The following is a 22,002-nucleotide window of genomic DNA, read 5'->3' on the forward strand; positions in this document are numbered from 1 at the left end:
CAGCCCAGGAAAACAAATCCAGATAACACTGCCTTGTTTCAATACTCCATAAATAGAGGGAAATGCTAGACCTGCCACCTTTGCTACCAGCTGTTCATCTGTCATTTAGTGCTGGCACTTCTATTCCTGTCTCAAATAGCTTTTGTCATTTTCCTTCCAAAAAAGCAGCATTAGTCAGCGTTGTGCCTCCTCCTTATCTGAATATGACACATATGAATGCAGGTCATGGGAACACAGAGCTGTTACCAGAAGTATAGGAGGCTTCACTCAGTTTTTTAAGAAAAATTATCTACTGGTGGATGTTTCAGGCAAGGCAAGACAAATAAGAGTATTTTGTCTTAAAACACACTAATTTTTCTGAACTGAATGTTGCTAGAAGTGCAAAATTCTAAGAGGACCTGAGCCTTTTACATCCGCCAGGATCCTAGAAATCTCATACACCATTATTTAAAATATTTACTTCATGCAAAAATTTAATGAACTTGCAATCTAAATAAAAGGCATCAAAAATTAATCTAACATAGTAGAGGTAAATGTTAAGTACTTTGATTAGTGCTAAGCTTTGTGCAGGCCTTACAGAACAATCAGCAAAGCCAAAATCACTCCTGCTTACCTGGGACTTTTCCTGAAAGAGCAACTAAAACCTTGAAGGTGTGAGTACTGTTTAAATCCATTAAAGGCATTTTCTCATTTGTAGCCAGAAATAGACTAGTTTGATTTGATTTTTTTTTTTTTTTTTTTTTTTTTTTTTTTTGAGAGAGAGAACTACTCTCAGGTGAAAGAATTCAGTGCCATTTCACCCCATATTAAGTTTTCACTGGCCTGAGGAAGAAAATAGCAGACTAAAAGGGACTGAACATATCACCCTGTTTTCTAAAAGTTGCTGCCTCTTTTTAAAGTAAACATAGAAGCCCCCATTACTGTCTGTAGAGCGGTGCCTGAGCAGCTAAACTCTTTCCTTTTCACTCTTTAGATTTCATTTTTCCGAGCTGATTTCTGTTTTGCAGCAGCACCGGGATGAAGTTTACACCACAGCCCTCTGCTACACGGTGCATCCACAGCGTGACAGCACTCCCGAACAACCTCACACCTGCAAATGAGAAATCATGACTAACGCTCACTGCCTCCAACATACGCCTGGTGTAACTCTTCCTCACAAAAATAACCAGCCCGAGCCCTCCTCCGAGTGCTACTGTGGGTTATAAACTGCAGTTTACCCCCCTAACAAACAAAATTGGGTCATTTTCTGTAATGGGCTGCCAGGGACAAGACAACCTTGGCCGTCCCGTGTCTTGGCACGTCGCAGTGATTGTGATGCTTTGCCTACAAACACAGCTGGAGCGTTCAGCACCAGATATCGATGGCTGACATTGTCATGGTTAAGGCCAGGGCAGAGAACCAAGCTGCGGGAATTGACTCGCAGGGCACCGACATCCCTGTCCAGGGACTCAGCTCTGGCACACGAGTGCAGGGAGGGTCCTCTGTGGTTTTTTTCCCGGGCACACTCCCTCGCTGGGTGGTTTCCTGTTTCCTTCGAGGAAGGAAGGAGGAACGGAGGCAGCATCCCCTGAACAGCGCCCCGTTCCCACGGAGTATGGAGGCGCCGCGGGACAGCTCCGGCAGAGGAGGGCTCGCCGCAGGGCCAGCGCCAGCTCAGACTCCAGTGTGCGAGCCCGGAACCCCCCAGGACACAGACACGGGGGGGCATGGGGGGGCACGGGGGACACACAGGGGAAGCACGGGGGAAGCACACGGGGGGACACGATGGAAACACGGAGGGGACACACGGCGGGGACACATAGGGGGACACGGGGGGACACGGGGGGACACGATGGAGACACGGGGGCCGACCGTCCCTGCAGAGCCGCGGGCGGCCGGGAGGCGGCGCCCTTGCCCAGCCGCTGCCCCGCGGCCCGGCCAGAGCCCGCGCGGCCGGAACGACCCTGCCCGTCCTTCACTGGTCCCGCCCATCCTTCACTGGTCCTGCCCGTCCTTCACTGGTCCCGCCCATCCTTCACTGGTCCTGCCCGTCCTTCACTGGTCCCGCCCATCCTTCACTGGTCCTGCCCGTCCTTCACTGGTCCTGACCATCCTTCACTAGTCCTGACCATCCTTCACTGGTCCTGCCCGTCCTTCACTGGTCCTGCCCATCCTTCACTAGTCCTGCCCATCCTTCACTGGTCCTGCCCGTCCTGCAGTGGTCCTGCCCGTCCTTCACTGGTCCTGGCCATTCTCCACTGATCCTGGCCATTCTCCACTGGTCCTGGCCATTCTCCAGAGAACCTACCCATCCTCTATCCTGCAGCCCTCCTGCCCAAGCCCAGCTGTCTCTCAGCCTGAGTGCTGAGTGCAGTTCCTGGCACAGCACAGGACCCATCCATACCAGGCTGCAGCCGGGAGTGCCCACCCCTCACCTGCCCCGCCAGGTCAGCCAGCACCAGAAAGTGATTGAGATACCAAACCACATCTCCTCCTTGTGTACCTACCAGTTCCTCTTTGGGCTTTATTGGCATTTTTCTTGGTTTAATCATTTGCTTGTGGAGCAGAGAGAAGGCCTCAGACTGCTGGCCTTGAGACAACACTCCCATATTCCCGAGGAGCTGGAAGCAAGAATGGCTTCACCTTGTGCTGGATCACCTTGAGGACACTGATGTGAATTTTGAGCAGGTTGGCATTGATTACAGCTGCAAAACCAAGAGAGATTCCAGGCCAAGCTAGGTCCAAAGGTATCCATTAAAGTATATCTGAAGGGTTTAAGGAATACTTCACAGGACAAGTGCTTTTCTTGTGGCTTCTGGCCCACGGTCTGATTTAGCAAACTTCTCCTGTAATAACTCAAGAGAGAGCTGCTTCTGAACAGGCTGGAGGGTTTGTAAGAGCCCACAGTCCCAGGCAGGGTTTCCTTACTGTGCAACAGTCTTTCATAATCCATGTCCCACAGAGAACTTCTGGGATTTGGGCTATGTTCTGAAAGAATTATAAATACAGTGAACCTATTACACAAAAACAGCAAAGAATCCCAGAGAGTTTTTTTCCTCAAAATATATGTGTACATAAGTACATTTATGGATGTTCTGCTGCAGTCCTGGCTACAGATCACTGCACCACTTTGACAAACACTGAGTATTTCAACAGGTCAAATCAAGAGATGTATGATAAATAGATTTTAGGTAATAAAACATAATAATGGTTATATATAACTTTTCATTTAAAGTACTCTTTAATGCTCAGGAAAACTATCTTCATTATTTATACAAGCACTCAAAGATTGCACAATTTCCCCCTCCCAAAAAACAAACAACCCAATCACCAAAAGAAAATTTACTATTCCACATTAATTTTTTAAAAAAGCATTTTAAAAAGTTGTTCAAGTTGTTATTCTTGTTAAAGACTTTTTTTATACTTGATTAAGGAAGGAAACTTTTACATTCCTACTGAGCCATTTGTACTTTTGGTCTACTCCCAGGGTCCAGCACAGATTCTGTTTTTCCAACAGATAGAAGTTTGGTTTAAAGGCTCTGTTTTGCTTTCTGTCTGCTCCTTGTCTCTGCTGATTAAAGCCATTACTCTGGTGTACCCAGGTGAAGCTATGGCTGCTCAAAGGCCACAGCAACTTCATCCTGTTGATAAAAAGGTGCTGTAAGGGACAACTGGGACTCTATGGAGCTTAAATTTTCTTCCAAAGCAGTGCCCCTATCTAGCTCTCCCTCCTCCAGGCTGAGCCCAAAGGTTCAATTTACACTCTGGGAATGGATCAATAAAGCAATTACATGCAACATAAGTAGGCTGGGACTTCACGATAAACACAAAAGAAAGCTCTGATAATTAAAAGGGACAAGGAACCCAAAACTCAGCAGCATACTGCCAAGACTGTTTGAAATGGTGAATGTTTTAATGTAACAGCATACTGCTGAAGGCTGGAGGTCACGTCCTGGGAGCCCTGGAATGTGCCTGAAGCCTTCCCTTTCATTTCTAAGCAGAGAACAAAATTTTTAGACTGTTTTTCTATTTCCTAGAGGGGCATCCCAGATCAGCATGTTTGAGAAGCTTTAGGATTGTTATTGATTTGATTCAAGATTAAAGTTATCAACTTCAGGTAGTTGTGACTTAGGGTCCAGGGGATTGCTTGCCTATTGTAATTGTATTATTTAGGCATTCTATTAATATGTTGGAATTTCATGTATCAAAATGCACATTCATGGCTGTAACTCATCCCTGGAATATAATAGTGTATTATTTAGCTGAGTCCTAGCAGTTATATTTTACAGATGGTCCATGCAGAGGAGGATGTTAGGCACCGCTGCCATCCCACTGGTCCTGGTCCAAAAAAAGATCCAAAGGGCAGATCCAAAGCATTTTTAATGGCACTGCTACAGAGGAGTCACTTGGAATGTAAGTGATGTTAAATCTTTTAGCAGGTCTGCAAGTTCCAAGAACAAACTGCCATGAAAAACGTCATTCAGGATAAGCAAAACTATGGATCGATGTCTTCTAAGTTAAAGCAGCTCTTAAACTAATAAGGCCTAGAAACAAAAGGAGAAAATAAACGAAAAGACCCACTGCATGCAGTCACCTCCAGAGGCACAGCAAACCAAGCCACCTGTATTTGTCTTGAAGTCCAAGTGTAATCCAGAGGCGTGTGTTCCTTCCGCTGCTTCTCCTGATAAAGCAAGGCTCAGATCCAGCGGCTCCGCGCCTCCTCCTCTCCCGGGACAGCCCGGGCTGGCAGCAGGGCCCCCGCCCGCCGGGGCTGCGGGAGCCGCTCCGGGCCCCGGGCACGCCCCGAGGGGCTCGGCCCGCCGGGGCTGGGGTAGCGCCTTCGCCCTCCGCTGCCCGGCAGCCCCGGCCGCCCAGCAGCGCCATCGCCACCGCCACCATCCGCAGGAGCAGCAGCGGGGCGGCCCCGCCGAGCCCCTCCCCGCCCCGCGCCACCGCTGGGGCCCCGGGGCAGCCCCGCCGAGCGCAGCGCAGCCCCAGCGCCGCTGGGTGCGGGGCCGGGGGGATCCCCCAGGACACAACCAGGGCTGGGGGCACGGCCCGGGACAGCGGGGATGCTCGGGCCTCTGGAGCGAGAAGCGCAGCCCCGTCCCACGGCGGGCGAGCGCAGCCCGCAGGGACAGGCAGCACACGGTTTTACTCCAGAACGCGACGTGATGTGCTCCCGGCCCCCGGGCAACCCAGACCAAAGCACCTTTACCCTTACAGGAACCAGAAGGTAATTTATAATTGACCTACTAATGGTGTAGGGGTCTTCTTGGAGTTTCTTTTTTTAAGACAGCAGGCATGTTACCCGTACACCTTCTGCAAAATTAACTTGATTACTGCAGAAACTCATCTGCAAAACGGCAGAGTCAAAGGAGCAAGGGCTCACTCTCCTGCCGCAAGGACAGCTCCTGCTTTTTACTGTTGTACCAAAGCTACGAGACACAAGTACAACCTCCTGCTTTGAAATTCACACCCATCTGACCTCAGTATTACCACTGGACTTGGAAAGCAACACAGACCCAGCAGGGAGTTTCTGTGCCTGACCTCATTCCCAACAGCGGAGTGCCCACCATCAAAGAGCCACCCCACCCTTACCCAGTGCTGAAGTACAAACGACTGCATTGGAGCTAAAATTCAGAGCTAATATGTTTGGAGAGTTCCACATAGAAGGACATACAGAAATGAGTTAAATGGGCTTAACTGAGATCATTAGTTTGCTTTCACAGGAATAGACCTGGGGAAGAAAGCGCTTTCCGAGTGAGAACAATCAAGTTTTCCGGCTGAACGAATAACCAGAGGAAACAAGTACATTGGGTCTCTGCTTCTATGTTTAGCACCATTTAGAAAAAGCAAATGCAATACAGAGTTCATAGATGTGTACAATGCTAAGCATAAATACAGGTTTGGTATTTAGAGTTCCAGTGTCAGCACCCCAAGCAAAGCTGGCACAAGTTACAGGAGTGACATGGAAGAACCAGGAACAAAACCGCAGCAGAGGCGACACAAGTACCAGGCCTCCGTGTGAGCACAAGTTAAATTTATAACAGTTACATAAACTTTAAAAGGATACATATCAGACTCCTTGGAAAACCACACCTTTGAAGCTGTAACAAAAATTCTCCTCTGGCTTTTCCAAAGTACAAACACGAGACAACTACTGATAGTAAACAGATGTACCACATCTTACCTTTCTGCAAACAAGCTGTACATCACCTGTGGCTGCACTACGTGAACAAAAAGTCAGTCACACAGGAAAAATGGACAGAGCATCCCCATCAACAACAACATGTAAGTGATTGCTCACACCTTTGGGAGACCCGTTGTATAATTTATCCAGGCACACAGAGCCGTTTTTACAGTGACACCTTGATAGCTCTAAAATATGCATAACAAGTTCTTGTAAAGGCCCACATTATACATTTAAATTACAGCATGTTAGCAGTTTGCTGGAACAGACTATTTTTTTAAGCCCAAAATTTGTTTTTCATAACCTCACATCATCCCCTTTCTTATAATTTAAAAATGAAAATATTTTTTAAATTTTAAAAACATTTTATATTTAAAATAATGAGGACTTGAAATTCACTGTCATGGATGAAACTGCATCTTCATGACTTTGCCACGTTTTTTCAACTAATAGTTCTAAAGTTGACCAGCAGTGTTTTGAAATGCTTGAAACTTTGATACTAGTTTATAATACAAAGCAGATCACTATTAGCATCTATTTTGTGCAGAGCATACATCAGAAAATTATAAAAAAATCAGAACCAATTTAAGAATTATTGGATGAGAATAGGGCTACAAGGAAAATTATTTAAGGGAACAAACAGGTAAACAAATTACCGAATTAATAGAGAGGAAAGATCCATACCAGTGGATCAATGATAGGTCATTAACGTTTTAATTAAGAACAAAACATCTGTGTTAGTTTAATGCAGATGAACTTCACAAACCAAACCAGACAATGCAGATGCCAGAAGACTGAGGCCCCTCTGAGAATTAGTTAAGCAGGAATTCAGGCAAATAAAAGATAGTACAAGTGGAAATCCAGGTTCAGTCAGGACATCGTGAACTGTTCCTGCAACTGCAGAGACCATGGGACATAAATAACCATGTTGAATTCATATTCAGGGTTCTCATTAACAGAGGAAAAAAACAAAGCAAATGCAAAGACAAGTCACAAAATTACTTCAGGAGTTGGAAAAGTAATGATCAAAAAATCAATTTACAGGGAAAAGGTTAGAAATATCAGTTTGTTAAAGGGCAGCTACAGAGGGTCATGAGGAGAAGAAACATTGCAGGCTGAGGTTTCAGAGCAACACAAAGTTCAATGTGGACAGCAAAAACCAGAGCTAATTAGGTAAAAATCCCCAAGTTGCTACAGGGACAGGCTGACCCTTTCAACACTGACTTGAATACCTGTACCACACACAGCAGCTTGGTTTCCACAGGGCTACAGTCCCAGGAAGAACACATATAGGAATGGAAGAAAATCACGGTGGATTCATGAAGGTACAACAAATATATATAAAATCAGACAAGTATCTGAATATTTATTTAAAATACAGGAGGGAAGTGCTGAGCTTGAGGTGGTGATCAGGCAAAACCTGACAATTTTGGCTGGCAAAGTCACCAAAAGAACTGCTGGGGGCCCTGCTGCTTGGGACAGTTAAAAGTCACAGCTAGACAACACTGATGCTCAGATCCAGAGTCTAAGGATCCAGGTGATGTGGACCAGGATGCATGTCCTCATTTCACTGGAAGTGAAAATACAAGTTTTTCCCCTTCTGCAGTAATAGGGCCAAGGCAATAATCAAAGACAATGCACACTTGCAGCACTGAAAATTAACTGCAGGCCTGTTAGAGGAATTCGTAACAACCATGTTCACATATTTCTTCCAGGCAATTTTCATTACATAGAACCAGCTGAACACCATTTAAATGTAACCTCTTGCACATTTCATTTACATACCCAGCTTACTCTATCAAGTAATGCTTTTACACTTTCCTCACGTACAAAAATTCTGCACCAAATAAGATTCCAAACTTGAGCAAGCTCTAATCCATGCATCCTTTATTCCATTACAATCACTGTGTTGCTCTCTAGCAACAGGACACAAACTGCAATCAATCGCAATCAATTTATACAACAATCTGAGGCTTACAGTACATTTAAGGCCTTTAAATTTGGAAAAATTAGACCTACCCTAGCAGTGTAACAATTAAGTGTTTTGCATTTCTGATGCATAATCTGTGCGATTCCAGTGTCAAAGAATCAAATTACTTCTAAACTAAAAAGATCAGCTCAATGAAAATTTAGTTACATAATTCATCAAAACATAAATGTGTAAATTCTATTTTTTTTTTGTCCTGGAAACTTTATAAAACTTTAATAGCAAAATAATATAGGGATAAAAACATATTTTAACAAAATGTATTCAATCATATACAAACCAGAATTTTGCAGTTTATTGTAACTAGACTTAAATTAAAACTACCAATTAAGAATCTATGCACAATGTAAATTCAAATATGTACAGTACTTTTAAAAAGTCTACAGGAATGCTTTACAGAAGGAAATGTCTGTTATGGCTATTATTCAGACAATCTGAATATTAAAATGAGTTTTCTAGTAGTAAATTTACACATTTATTTTTAAACAAAAGCAGTTTTGTCCCTAGATCCTTTAAGAATATTCCAGTTATTTTTATACAACTAATAGAGAGGTCGTTACAGAGTTTAGCCCCATATAGTAGTTTGTTTATTTTCAGGTAAAAGTATATTTAAATAATTTACTTGGGAAGATCAGTAAGTTAACAAAAGAACACTAGAAGGGAGGAAGGGGAACTTCATCACAATAACTTTCCAGTTACAATACCACAGCTAGAAACTTCACAGAGAAAGTACTCCCTTAGATTGAACCCATGATTGTTCAGAACAAGCTGTAGCTCGTAACAGTTGTGTTCTCCACTCTGAGAACACAATGGGGAAAAAGTCTTTGTAGGACAGAATTATAAATGATCTGAAGTGAGACAGAGAAAACTGATCTTCAATTAATACAGCACTAGGTAAAAAGTGTCCCCATAAGCAGCTAGGATTCCCACTTCCTTCAGGGCAATGAAGCTAAAAATTGTTGGAATTACAGTAGTTGACCATATTTGTGTGCATTAGTAGAATCATTTCCAGATAGAAAAGACAAATTTCATCAGATGTTTGATTAGAACACCCTCAAGACAGGGTATTTCTTCATAGTATAAAGCTATTACAGCTATCCAGTTAAAGCATGTGCAAAACCAGGTAATTTCTTCCGTTCACAGTAACTGAGGTAAAATCAGGTAGGCTTCTTCAGGAGTTGGGAAGTTCATGAGATATGAACTGTTTTAGTCTCTCTAAGTACTGTGCATAAAGCTCTATGTCATTATGCCCAGCCCCTTCCACCCAGAGGGGCTCTACTGCTCGTGGACATCGCTCGTACATGGCCAGGCCATGGGAGAAATCGATCACCTCGTCTTCGGTACCGTGGATGACCAGCACAGGAGAGGTCACTTTAGAGATCTTGTCAATGCTGGGGGAAGGAAAAGAAAGACACAGCTCAGTCTGGGGCTTTCAGTTTCACATCATTAGAGAAAGCAAGCTTAACTGTTGACACACAACCCAGTTACCACAGCATGTTTTTAAATGGCTGCAGCCCACTGGAATTGTGCACAAGTGAAATGGGACAAGGCTAATTCCCAAAACATATGTGTGAAAAAGGAGCTTGCACTGCCATCACCAGCATCCCACTAGTGCTAACAACAAGAAGTCTGAGTGGGCAGCATGCACATAAAGTTTGGCACCCAAAAATCCCCCACCAAAAGAGCTACTGTATCTACCACACAAAGCACTGTGAGGCAAGTAAGATTCCATGGGACATTCTGCAAGCACAGACTCTTCTCACATGACACATTATCACCTTCCAATTTAACAGATTAGGAACTAATTAATGGCATTCCAGTCATAAGATTTTATTAACAAAAAAAAAAAAAAAAAAAAAAAAAAAAAAAAAAAAAAAAAAAAAAAAAATCTTTGGCTCATGGAGCTTGAACCTATCTTTGAAGCCAGGCAGATTCAGCTAAAGGAAAACAGTATCTTCCATTGATTGTTTAAGTTCAAACAATGAAATAGAAAACTGTGGGAGAAGAGCATTACACAGAGATATTTAACTGCAAAACAGAGAAATCACATAGGATTTTCCTTCAAGTAACCAGCCTCTTTGCCAGCTGTGACTGCCAAGTGGCTTTAGAGTAATATTTTTCCTTTTGTCCAGCTACCTTTAGCAGACCAATATAGCTTGAGACTACCTGTCACAGGAAAATGGGTTCTGAGGGAAGAGAAGAGGGACAAAGGCACCTTCCCACTGAAGAGGTCAGGCCAGAAAACCCCAATTATGAAGCATCCTGGTAGCACATGAACTTGCAAGCAGTGAACAGCAGCTTTCTCTGACTCTCCTCATGCAGGCCCCAGCTTTTATTTCCAGCCAGCCATTTCATGCTGGTAATTACCAGTGATTCCAAATCTGTGTAGAGACACCACGTGCTAATGAACTCTCAGCTTCCTACCTGCTCCACTTCCATCAGCAAATGGAGGAATGTGGAGAAATGAGTGCTGGTACTACTCAATTTTATGAGAGGACAAATCTATTTCTTTATGGTAGCTGATAAAAGGTGTTTGGATTTTCCTGCTACTGAAGAATGAGAATGCATGCAATTTTGGCATGACCATTGATTTTACAAAATGATCAAGACTGCTTAAAATTATTTTAAAAAATACAGATGCCAGCATACCCTGACTTAAAAACAGGTTCAAAAAAGTTTTATGAAAATTTAAAGTTAACTAAAAAAATGTAAACTGAAGTGCTAAGTCTCACACAAACCTCAACATTTACCATTCTAGAGAACTGCCATTGGCACTCCAGTGAACAGCTGAGTGTAAACACATTTCTGTCTCTGTCTCTATAGCTCTCAAAAAAACCCCGGGTTTCATGCCATTTAAGGTACTATTGAAAATTAAAATGCAGGTTTATTTCACTTTTCCTGTGTGAAACTTGACATGTGTGCAACTATGCTGAATAAAAAAAAAATCCCAACATAAAACAGGCATCAGAATAATGCAGATTTTGTTTTTCCCCATAATTTTCATCCCAAAATTAGTATCATAGCCAAATGTAAATACTTTACAATCAATATGCTGTATAAACTGAAGTTTTAAGCCCATGAGAGGTCTGGTGTAATAGATCTATCAACTACATACAGCTACAGAGATGATTATGTGTAGTTTTTGTGCTAGACACTAAGTTCTCATTTATTGTAGGAAACCCCTTTCACTTCAGTATTCATATAATGAAACAATTTTTTTTCACATATATTCGCAGACCATTAAGCCAGATAATATTTATATTTTGCAGAAAATTGGAAGGTGTCCCATTGCCAAGTCAGCAACTCATAAAGCAGTATTTAAACTGCACATTAGCCTTACTTAGTATTCTCAGCCACACAGCTCTGCAGCTAGAAAAATCTACAGAAACCAAATTCTCATGGAGTCCCAACATAAAATGCACATAATAGCAACTCACTGTAGGTGCACACAGAACTATTTTGTTTCCCACTGAGAAGACAGACAGTTGAGCTGCACATATTCATAAAGAGCACTGCTGTTTATTTTCACTGCTCCCAGTACCAGGGAAGTCAGACTGACAGCAATGAACAGCTCAGTAGGGCAAGAACAAAATGCTCAAGTGCTACAGCACATCTGCTGTCACTGTTCCCTTCCCACTCTTCTTTTTAAAACTGTTATTTGATTTGGCTGGTAACAGCTAATCACTTTTACTTCTGTAATCAGAGCTATGTTTAAGGCTTTGTTTTTTCCTCTCTTGCAGAAGCATTTGTAAATATTGGATTTCAGGTTTGAGGATGATGAATGAGCTGGAGTGTAAGAGCTTCAAATTCAGTCTGCACCTCCAACAAGTTAATTAATTAACTAATAATATGTTTGAAAGGATTCTAAACATGGGGACTGTGAGAGCCACTATTACTTCATCACCATTCCTTCTAGCTGTTCTGGCATATGGATTTTTACGGCCTCCCACAGCTGCTAATTTTCATCTGTTGTAAGCAAAAATAAAACAAAAGTAAGAAATGCAATGAATATTCCTTACTATACTTATCACAAGCATGACTTTTTAAGTAAAGCCGAGTTTTGACCAAGACTTCAGTGAGTATCTGTTTTATCTTCTCCCTTAAATGGACCTTTTTACCTGTGCTTCCCCCTGCCCTGCTATAGAGAGACTGCCTTCCCCTCTTTATATCCTTCCATAACTTAAACTGGAACAATTGAGAAGTTCTAAAAGATTCCTAGAATATCTGCTGTTCCCATGACCTCTACTATTCCCAAGTAGTTGGGTACTCCACGTCTGTTGCAATTGTTTTTCCTGTGAAAACTAGACTATAAAAGCAAATGTTTTATCTTAAAACCAGTTGTATATTGTTTTCTAGAGCTTCTTAAAACAAGCTTAATATCTTCTAAAAAATGGGACAGGGACTTTGTTTTGGTCACAAAATCAGGATCCTACGAGATCCCCTCCTCCAGGGAGGAACAAATACAAGTCTCAATATCTACTTACACCACCAGTCCCTTCTAAACACCTATAGAGATGGTGAGAACAGAACCCCCCCATTACATACCTCGGGAAAGCATCAAAGCAATAGGTTTTCCTGGTGTCAGGAAAAGCCACCCGTAACCCAGACATCAGGGGAGAATGGAGGATCACAGCTGCACACTCGTACCGAGATGCCAGGTCCACTGTAGGGACAGTACCAATGCTCTGACCATACAGGATAATGTTCTCAGGACTGACACCATACCTGCAGAGAAAAGAAAGATCCCTTTAGAACAAAAAAGCCAAAACAAAACACATTTCACATCATTTTCACATCACAGATGCGGAAACCAAACCAAACCTACAAAAGTAGAGGGGGACAACAACCAAAGCATCCCTCCTTATCCTTTGTGGGTCTTTAAAATCTGTTCCTAGGAGAAACAAACTTACGAGTTTAAGTTTTAAAACAGCCCAGCAAAGTAAACAACCCAAATATTATACAGGCTTACGAGAGCTATCCTCAAAGAAGGAATGGTAATTTGGTCATTAATCTTTACCTTTTTCAGGAACAGCTCTTGTCCTTCACTCCACAGCACAGCAGATTATAAATGCTACTTCCCCCCTATCAAGAGGCACTCTCAGGAATTTCAACTGGGTGTCCTAGAGGCTAACAGCCCTTCCACCATTAAACAAGACAGTTACTCCTCTGCCCACCTTTAATTCCATGCAGTTGGAATAAGATAAAACTGCCTTGTTAGTGATAGTAAAGACAACAGGTCTGTTCATTTTTCTAGTTACTGATCATTATAAAATATTCTTCATTTTTCTTCACCAGTTTAAAATGGGTTGATGCCTTCGGTTTTAGCTTTTATATTTTTCAGATTCTCTGCTGCCTGATATGCAACTCTGAAACTTCGTATTAGGTGTTAGTAAGTTCTCTTCACAGGGTAGTTAGAAAAAACAATCCCTTCCCAGCTAGAGAACCAAGGACAACTGTTACCCAAAAAGCATAAAAAATGCAAAGAGAAGGGGACAAGCCAGGGAGTTGAGACTTCATGACCAGGAGCTGTAATTGGACAATTGAACCCACTATGTAGATGAACCAAAACTTATAAAAGTGTAAAAACTCATGACCAGGATCCATCTTGGATTCAACCTGGGTGTAGCCCTGGCCAGGCTCTTGTGCTGCCCAAGGTGTATCCTTTTATGGCCTTTCAATAAATACCTATTTTGTCCATTTAGCTCTGTCTAGTCTCTGTTCCAGATCAGCCCTTCTTGGCATCAGGGTCAAGTTTATTTTGTAACTATAAAAATACATCTTTCCATAAGATGCAGGGTTCATAGTGAGTCCTAGATAGCTCCCCAATATTCCCATCCAGTCTATGAAACTGTCCCAACCTGTGTGCTGCTTCACACTGCAAAAAAAGCTGAGAATAAGACTAATTCAGTTTTCATTGAATGTATGCAAAATAGAAAGGAATTTGGAAGGGGCACAGAAGGAGGTGACAGTGGATAATGGAAGTGAAGAATATTTGGCTATCAGAACTTGTTAGGAAAGCTGCAAATCAAAGCTGTTACTCAGTTATAAAGTATTTACCCAGAAGATTTCTCTGTCAACTCTACCTCCCATTGCAAGCTGTAAAATCAAATACAGAAGAGAACACATTTCTCATAGAAAATAATTTATGTAAAACATGTCTTTTTGACAGTCTACACCATCTACAGTCCTGTAGTCACTGGTGACAGTGGTCACTGCTGACAATGAAAAGCAAACCCTGCAGTTCAGGCTATACCCCATTTACACCTGGAAGGTTTCAATTTCCTTACAAAGCTTCTTGCAAGGTGTGCAGTAGGCCTGGAGAAGACTCGACTTTCAAGCAGCTAAATGATTTGGTATGTGCCAAAAGAGAAAATTAAAATGACAGCAGAAGAAAGATCAATTAATAATTAAAATTAAGAATAATCCAGTACTAATCGTCCAATTACGAGCTGTCAGGATTGCCTTGTTTCATGATGAAGTATAACTAGACTGGATTGTAGCCTCTGTGAAACCAAAATTTTCTTAATATTTTTATACTGCTGAGCATAAGGGTGCTTTTGGCATCTACTGTTATATGAATAAGCAACTGTATAAAAATATCTCTCAGGAGTAAAATTTTATCCTCTTGGTAACCAAGCAGCAGCTGATGCTGGCAGCCTGTCACCACAGCCACAGGCTGATGTTTTTAAAGAGATGTTGTGCAGCTTTTTTAGCAGATTTTTTTTCTCCCTTAGTGTTACATATGGTCCAGCACACAGCAGGGCCTGGCTGACTTGGTTAACAGGACCTTGGAACAAAGTTTTGTCATCACAGACTTTGTTCCAGCTGCTGGGTGGGGAGGGCTGGAGGCATGCACCCCAAAGGCACCACATCCATCCAGCCCATCTGACAGCTGTTGCATTATATTAAAGACAGGCAGAAATGCATCAGCATCAGGGATATACAAGAAAACAGGACTGGAGCATGATCACCTACATGGTGTTTCAGCGGGCATGGAATGATATTAATGCTGGTAGGTTTTGCAATGCCATCCTGAACTGCAGTATCATGATCAATGTGAAGTTTCCTTTCTAAAAGGTTATATATAAATATAAGCAGAATGTGGAAACAGATGTTTGAATGAGAATCACAGGATAACAGGATTGCATAGGGTGGCAAGAGAATTTGACACATCCAATTGCCTTAGCATGTCAATTTTCTCCAACACTGATCAGCTTTAGACTCACTCCTTTTGATGTTATTTTGTTTCTTAAAACATCTCATATTGTAAGGGGAGAAACTTGCTGTTGTGGCAATAGGTATTCTAGAGAAAAATCTGTTTCATAATATGCCAGGTAAAGTCAGATATAGTCTATAGCATCATTAAAAAAGCCCAGGGATAGGTCTAAATTTAAAGTAGCCCTTCATCACTACAACTATTCAGTATCCAACTCCACAGAAAGGAAATGTGACAATCTGGGCAAAATGAATAATTGTAAAAGTGTATTAGGGCACTGAGTCAGTGCACTCTTAGCCTATCATTAGAGCAAATATCTTCTGTGCTTTATATTCCTACTGACTGACAACTAAAAGAATCTCTGGGGCTGTTTTATTTAGAGACAGGTCCCCTTTTCAAGACAGAAGAGTTACTGTAACAGATTTATCTTTTTAAGCCCTTTATCATTAGGTCATCACTCAGCAAGCGAGACATAGAGCTTACCGCAAACATCAGCAGAAACAGCTACATGTAATATTTATTTATCCTGAGGCCAAAGGACACAGGACAACTCATGAGCCAAGGCCATGAAAAATTGAGCTGTGCAAGGTCCTCCGAGCTGAGGGCCTGGGCTTGGCTCCGTGATCCTCTGTGCTCTCACAAACACTGCCCAGTGGTGACTCAGTAAGCACCGCTCAGCCCAGGTACAAACCCACCTGGGGGCTTTATCTTTAAAACACAACGTTCTTAAAGCAGAGGCTGGGTCTCTTCCTCACTCTCTGCAAACTTCCTTGTGTTAGATCCTTGCACAACAGGAGCAGTGATACAGAAAGTGAAAGAGAAGAGACATGGGTAAGAAGGCAGCAATGAAAGGGAAACTGGGTGACACAGAAAAAGGGAAAGAATATGGTAGAAAAAGGCAAAAGACACTCTGGAAAAAGAGGAATCCTGTTACAGTCCGCTCTCCTATTAAGGAAGAAAGTCTTTCCACCAGCTAAACAGCAGCCCTTAAAATAACTTCCTTGAAATACACAAGCTTTGGTCTCTGTGGAAACAGCTCCAGCTGATGGAGCAGGAGAGCCAAGGAAAATTTCTGGATATGCTTGGGCACTTCTCCTGTGGAGCCCCATCAGAGAGTTCTAAGCAAGCAGAGCAACACAGCAATGTGGACACCAGCCTTCAGCAAAGCCAAAGCAGGAAACAACTCAGTTACCATGGGCATATGCAAAACCCTGCTTTGACAAAGGGGGAAATAAAAGAAGAAAAAATGGCAGGCGTATATTTTTTCCCAAAGGGAACTCCATGACTGAGAACTGCAGCTACTGCTGTATAAATGATGCAAGCATTTCTTCTCCCTCTTACCCACAAGCACAGGTGGCAAAGCTCAAAGCTCCAGTCTCAGTAAACCACAAGTACACGGTGTGGCTTACACATTCCATTTGTGTGTGCAGAAAAGCCCCCAGCGACCTTCACAAGCAGTAAGCTCCCCATACCTAGAGCTTCAGGCCAGGTCTAGCTAAGGCCCCAGAAGATCCCACAGTTTATAATAACAGTAGTTTGGGGATTTTTTTTTCCCTGCGTTACTGCCTCAGTAAATATAAATGAGGTTTACCAGCAGTTCTGGTCTCCCCATGCTAGCATGAACTACACGCACAAAAGCTGGTTATTAAGAATCCACACCCCAGACTCTTCTACTTATTCCAGAGTAATAAGAGACCTCAGTCATGCCAGTAGATCAGTGGGATACAGGAGACTGGGAATACTGCTGACAGAGAGCACAGCAAAGGAGGATGAGACACTACTTCTAGCTGCCCTGCTTGGCTGTATGGCTGTGGCTGGGGCCATGTCCCTTCTCAGTTTCCTCATACAACAGCGATGATGGCATCAACTGCCATGCAAAGTAGCTCAGACTTTCTGGATGACAGCACTATGTGCAAAACATGTATTATCTCAAAGCATCTTTAATTATGAGCCTAAGATACTGAATCCCTGCTCCCCCCAGGGCTCCAGCTTTGAGCCATAGAGCTGGAAAGTTTACCATTGCTATTTTTGCTCTCTCCTTGCTCACTGGAGAGCGCCAGTGGAATGCTGCTGTGGGGACTCCAGACATGTCACAGCTGAAGCCCTGCAATGTTCACAGCCAAAGCTGCCAGTCCTCAAAAGTGCCAAATACATATTCATTAACAAGGCCAGTCCTTTTGCCAGGCTTACTGAATCCATGAAGTCACCTTGCATTTTCAGTTTGATATTTGCTGTCCCATTACTTGACCAGGAAAGCATAGAGAGCAGCCTGTATACAGCAACAGCAATAAATTAGTTTTCAGAAATTGTCTATGCAGAGCACTTTGATGGCACAAACCCACTCCACAATGCTGTTGAGACTTAGTGTTTAACTGCTGCTAAACTAAGGCAGGGACTGATGGGCGAGTTCTTCCTTACAACACATAAAGTACATAAATTTACAAGGCCAGGAAAATGAGGTAACCAGCTCCTGCATTCTCACAAGGGGACTGAGTCTGAAACTGGGCACTCCCTTCTCCAGCAAACACCAATTAAATAAATCAGTTTCAAGATACAAAGAAAATCCAGCATACATCAGGAATAACACAAATCACGCCCCAGTTTGGAGGAAATAGTGACTTCTAGAAGTCACCTTTACTAGAACACACACGTACTGAACCTTTTCCAATCTTTTTCTTTCTGTTTGCACAAACCCATTTGTCACAAAATGCTATTTATCACCTTTTCAAAATGCATTATCTCTAAGTTTAATAATCCAGAGAAATTTAGATCTCTTCTTAAGAAGCACAGATAGGTATTTTCTAGCATCACTATACATTTCCATAAGATATCCATGTATATTTTCAGAAATAAATGGCTATTTAATCCTGTAGGAATATAAAAATCAAATTTTGGGGGTAGAAAGAAAACCAAAAATCCTCAATTAAATAAGTCACACAGCAGATTGCATATATTGAGTATGATTTTATGTTGTGTAACTTTCACATTCAAATAAATCAACACTAGCAACTTAGTCAATAATGATTATTGCAAGAAATTTACAATATAAGGAAAAAAACACTGCATTTTGCATTGTGCTTCAGCAAGTACCACTCCAGCATGTCAGCCAAAATATCAGAGAAATTACAGCAGATTTTCAGTCTAAATGCCAACATGAAATTGAGAAGAAGGCATTAGATTAAGGATTTTTTGAGTTAACCATAACAACCGTCAAATGAGAAAAATCAGATTTCGAGATTCACAGGAAACCCTGGCACACAAAAAACATCCCTGTGCCAGTTTCTCCAGTTTCCTTGAATTCACACAAACATAGGTCTAAAATTCTTCACAGTTTTACTGACACAGACTCTTTAAATAATGAGATTTCCTCCTTCTCTACCTTCTTCCTCTCCAGGCCTACAAGTACTATGGCAATTCAAGTTATGGTATACCACACTCTATTTCACTTCATGTTTTCATGGAGCTAAGAGCCAAAACCAGGTTGTAATCTGGCTTATGAAGCTGCAAAAGAGAGAGACCAATTTTTCTGGCTTATGTCCCAGCACACTGTCACAGGAACAGACAAGTAATTCCACAAATGTGTTCACTCTCAAAATAATTTAAATGGCTGACAGAGAAATTTAATCAAGGACTCCACCACAGTTTTATATCACAATTACTCTTACTACCACACCAGAGTCATTTGATTATGCCATGGAGAAACGCCAGTGCCAACCAATAGAAGCTGATAGTAGAATTACAGAATGAACCTAGGACTATTGAAAATGCCCTCTTACAGGCAATTATTAGCAAATATCACACTCCTACAGGCTTGCTGGACTCTGTGACTGCAGCACTAATCAAGTGATGTACCAGCTCCTCTTTTCATATCAATAATAAATGGATCAAGTAGAAGCAACTTCTAGGCACTTCTGAGCATGACCATTTGCCCTGCAGTAACTTAATTATACCAAAGCATGAAATCACTGCAACTGGTTCTTGATTACTGTCCTGTGACAATCAGTGATCTGTTATCAAACACTGAGAACTGTGCTCACAGTTCAACCAAGTCCTGACAAGGATATTGAGTATCACTGCAGAGCTCCAGCATCCATGACAAAAGCAGGGATCTACACACTGCTGAGTAGTGAAGCCACTGCAAGTTTTCCCTGAACAGGCAGGGTAGGTAAAAGTAAATGGTATTTCATGGCATTCTCTAGTACAAACTGTAATGAGATTACATTTTAAATCAACTGAATTATGCTAATCTGCACTGAGTGGCTTCAGGGTGACAGCTGGATGACTTTTTAAAAATCCAAATGATACTAGTTTGTCTAAAAATTGTTCGTTTTTTAAATACAGCCTTAAGTACACCTTTTGTTCATCTGCCTCAAACATAGGCTCCTGAAGTTGTCATGTTTCAAAGTGGGAAACACCCTCTCTGACTAAAGTAAAACTGCTCAGGACTCAGAGCAAGTCAAGTGCTCTTGAACAGTAAATCTACATCTCTCCTTTTTCCCTCCCAGCTTCACCATTACCAGGAAGTTCCTTTTCCCCCAAGCAAAAAATAGGCAATCTGTGTTTGCAGATCTATTTATGTTTTTAAGGAACTAAAAAGTAAACCCTCCTTTGTTTTCTCTTGTACTGAGGACTCAACTGTATTTATAATGTAACTTTTCTCCACCACAATAACCCAGGATACTGATTTTGGTGTTTGGTTTATGATAGATTGCTCATTTGTCTACCACATGAACTAGCAATTTTATGTATAAACAACAAACACATTTGGAACAGTTGCTTCTGCCTCACTGGGGGTTTGTTGGGTTTTTGTTTTTGTTTGGTTGGTTGTTTAGTTTTTCATTTACCTAGATAGCAGGGAAGCAGGAAATAGAGTTTTCATTAGATGTGCACTGAAATTTAAGCAGCAGGAACTTGTGCCACAGGCATGCTGATGTAATAGAATAACTTAGCCCCTACAAACATCAATTCTTTCATACTGAGTGAAAGCAAGAAGGCCACTGACAAGCAAAAAGGACTCTTGTAAAACATCCAAGAAAAACGAGCAATGATGTGGCTCAGGCACCTTTGAACTCCTACCCTCACCATTCTACTGCTTTATGACAAAAGGAGAATAACACTCCAAACTCAGTGCACACTCATGCAATGAGAGGGAGTGAGCACCTGCCTAAATTAGTTCCTAAATAACCACTTCCAAATGTTGGAGGTTGATTTATTTCTCTAATCACAGGGACAAATACAAATCAAACCCACTGTAAGTTGAAATACAAGAAGCTAATGGAAATAAAACCTAAACACATGGATATATTCAAACATAATTCCCACTGCCCCCCATTTACTTTGCTTTAGCACCCTTAAAAATCAACTGTAGTTCTGCAGACAGCACTGGCACAAGATTATAGTTTTGAATTTGAACAAATATGGGAACTCTCTACTCATCATAGTTTCCTGTTTCTTCCAAAGTGCTTTCTTAGACCAATCTTGATTCACACCATTTAGTCCCACGACACAATAGGTAAATGGCATATAATATGAATTTTGTACTTCAGTTATTTCAAAAATAGAGCACTGGACTTAACTTTAATGAATTATTTTGCATTTAATTAAGATGCTCTGTAGCAAATAAACCTGGAATACAGAAGACTGAAAACTTTTGCTAGCTACTGAGCACTATCTTTATGACCACAGCATAAATAATTCACAAATACTCAGTCAGCTACTTCTAGTATATACTCTTTACTGCAAGCAGCGTACAAAACTTATACAATCATTCTCTGAGGTACATTTAAATAAACTGAGACAGCAGAAAGAAATCAGCTATTTTCACAGAGCAGCTCAGTCTATAGTATCTTCCGAAGGAATCCATTATCTTCACCCTCAGTTTCCATCTCATCTCTCTCCAGCTGGAGTGTTTTTACTGCAACTGCACACATACCCTATGCTCTAATACAGCAGAGCTAAGATAGATGACTACTCCTTACAACACTTGATGTGACATTAAAACTTCAACCATCTTTTTAGATGGTTGCAAAAAGGCTGCACTTTTGGGCATCCTACACACAAAACCTGAAAAATAAGGAAAACTACTCCCTATAATTGTGTACCTAGTTAGGGTTTTTACAAAAAACAAGAAAGATTTTATGATATCCACGTACATTAACACATTATCTTTAAATGTAAATACTTCAGTTAAAAGAAGTATGTGTCAACTAACACAGAAACTGATTCCCTAGGAGACACTAAGCAAACCTGAGTGCAAATACTAATACTGGTTATGCATTTGCACAAGCTTTGTGCTCTCATAGCTGTTTCTTTGATTTCAGCTACTTCCAGACCAGAGAGCCTTGCTTTATTCCTGAGGCTGAAATTTCACAGCTAACCAATGCATTTTGTCTCACCTCCCAAGCCCATCACATAACCCTCCTCACCAGCCTTGGTTCAGCACTGGGAAACTCAGGTTTTACAAGCCTGGAGGAAACAATCTTACAGCTCTTCCACAGTTCTCAAAGCATTTCTGTTCAGGAGCACTGTCTTCTTCTTCTGGTATTTCTCTCTGTTTATTGAAGCCCCTCTGACACCTGTCTCGAGCACTGCTCTTGCCAGGACTCTTTGCATCAAACACCAACTCCC

The 22,002-nt window shown here is 41.7% G+C and overlaps 1 protein-coding gene across 1 annotated transcript in view; it reads right to left on the bottom strand.

Moving 5' to 3' along the window:
* Positions 1-5,795: 5,795 nt before the first annotated feature.
* ABHD17C (abhydrolase domain containing 17C, depalmitoylase) overlaps positions 5,796-22,002 on the bottom strand; it is a 31,976-nt gene continuing 15,769 nt past the window's right edge. Inside the window, exons 2-3 of the mRNA XM_053955093.1 lie at positions 12,705-12,884; positions 5,796-9,550 (exon numbers count right to left, since the gene is read on the bottom strand). Coding sequence (XP_053811068.1) covers positions 9,331-9,550; positions 12,705-12,884 — 400 coding nt within the window. The 3' untranslated portion in view covers positions 5,796-9,330. The remainder of the gene's footprint in view (positions 9,551-12,704; positions 12,885-22,002) is intronic.

Source organism: Vidua chalybeata, chromosome 13, assembly GCF_026979565.1.
Source record: "Vidua chalybeata isolate OUT-0048 chromosome 13, bVidCha1 merged haplotype, whole genome shotgun sequence".
NCBI lineage: Eukaryota > Metazoa > Chordata > Aves > Passeriformes > Viduidae > Vidua > Vidua chalybeata.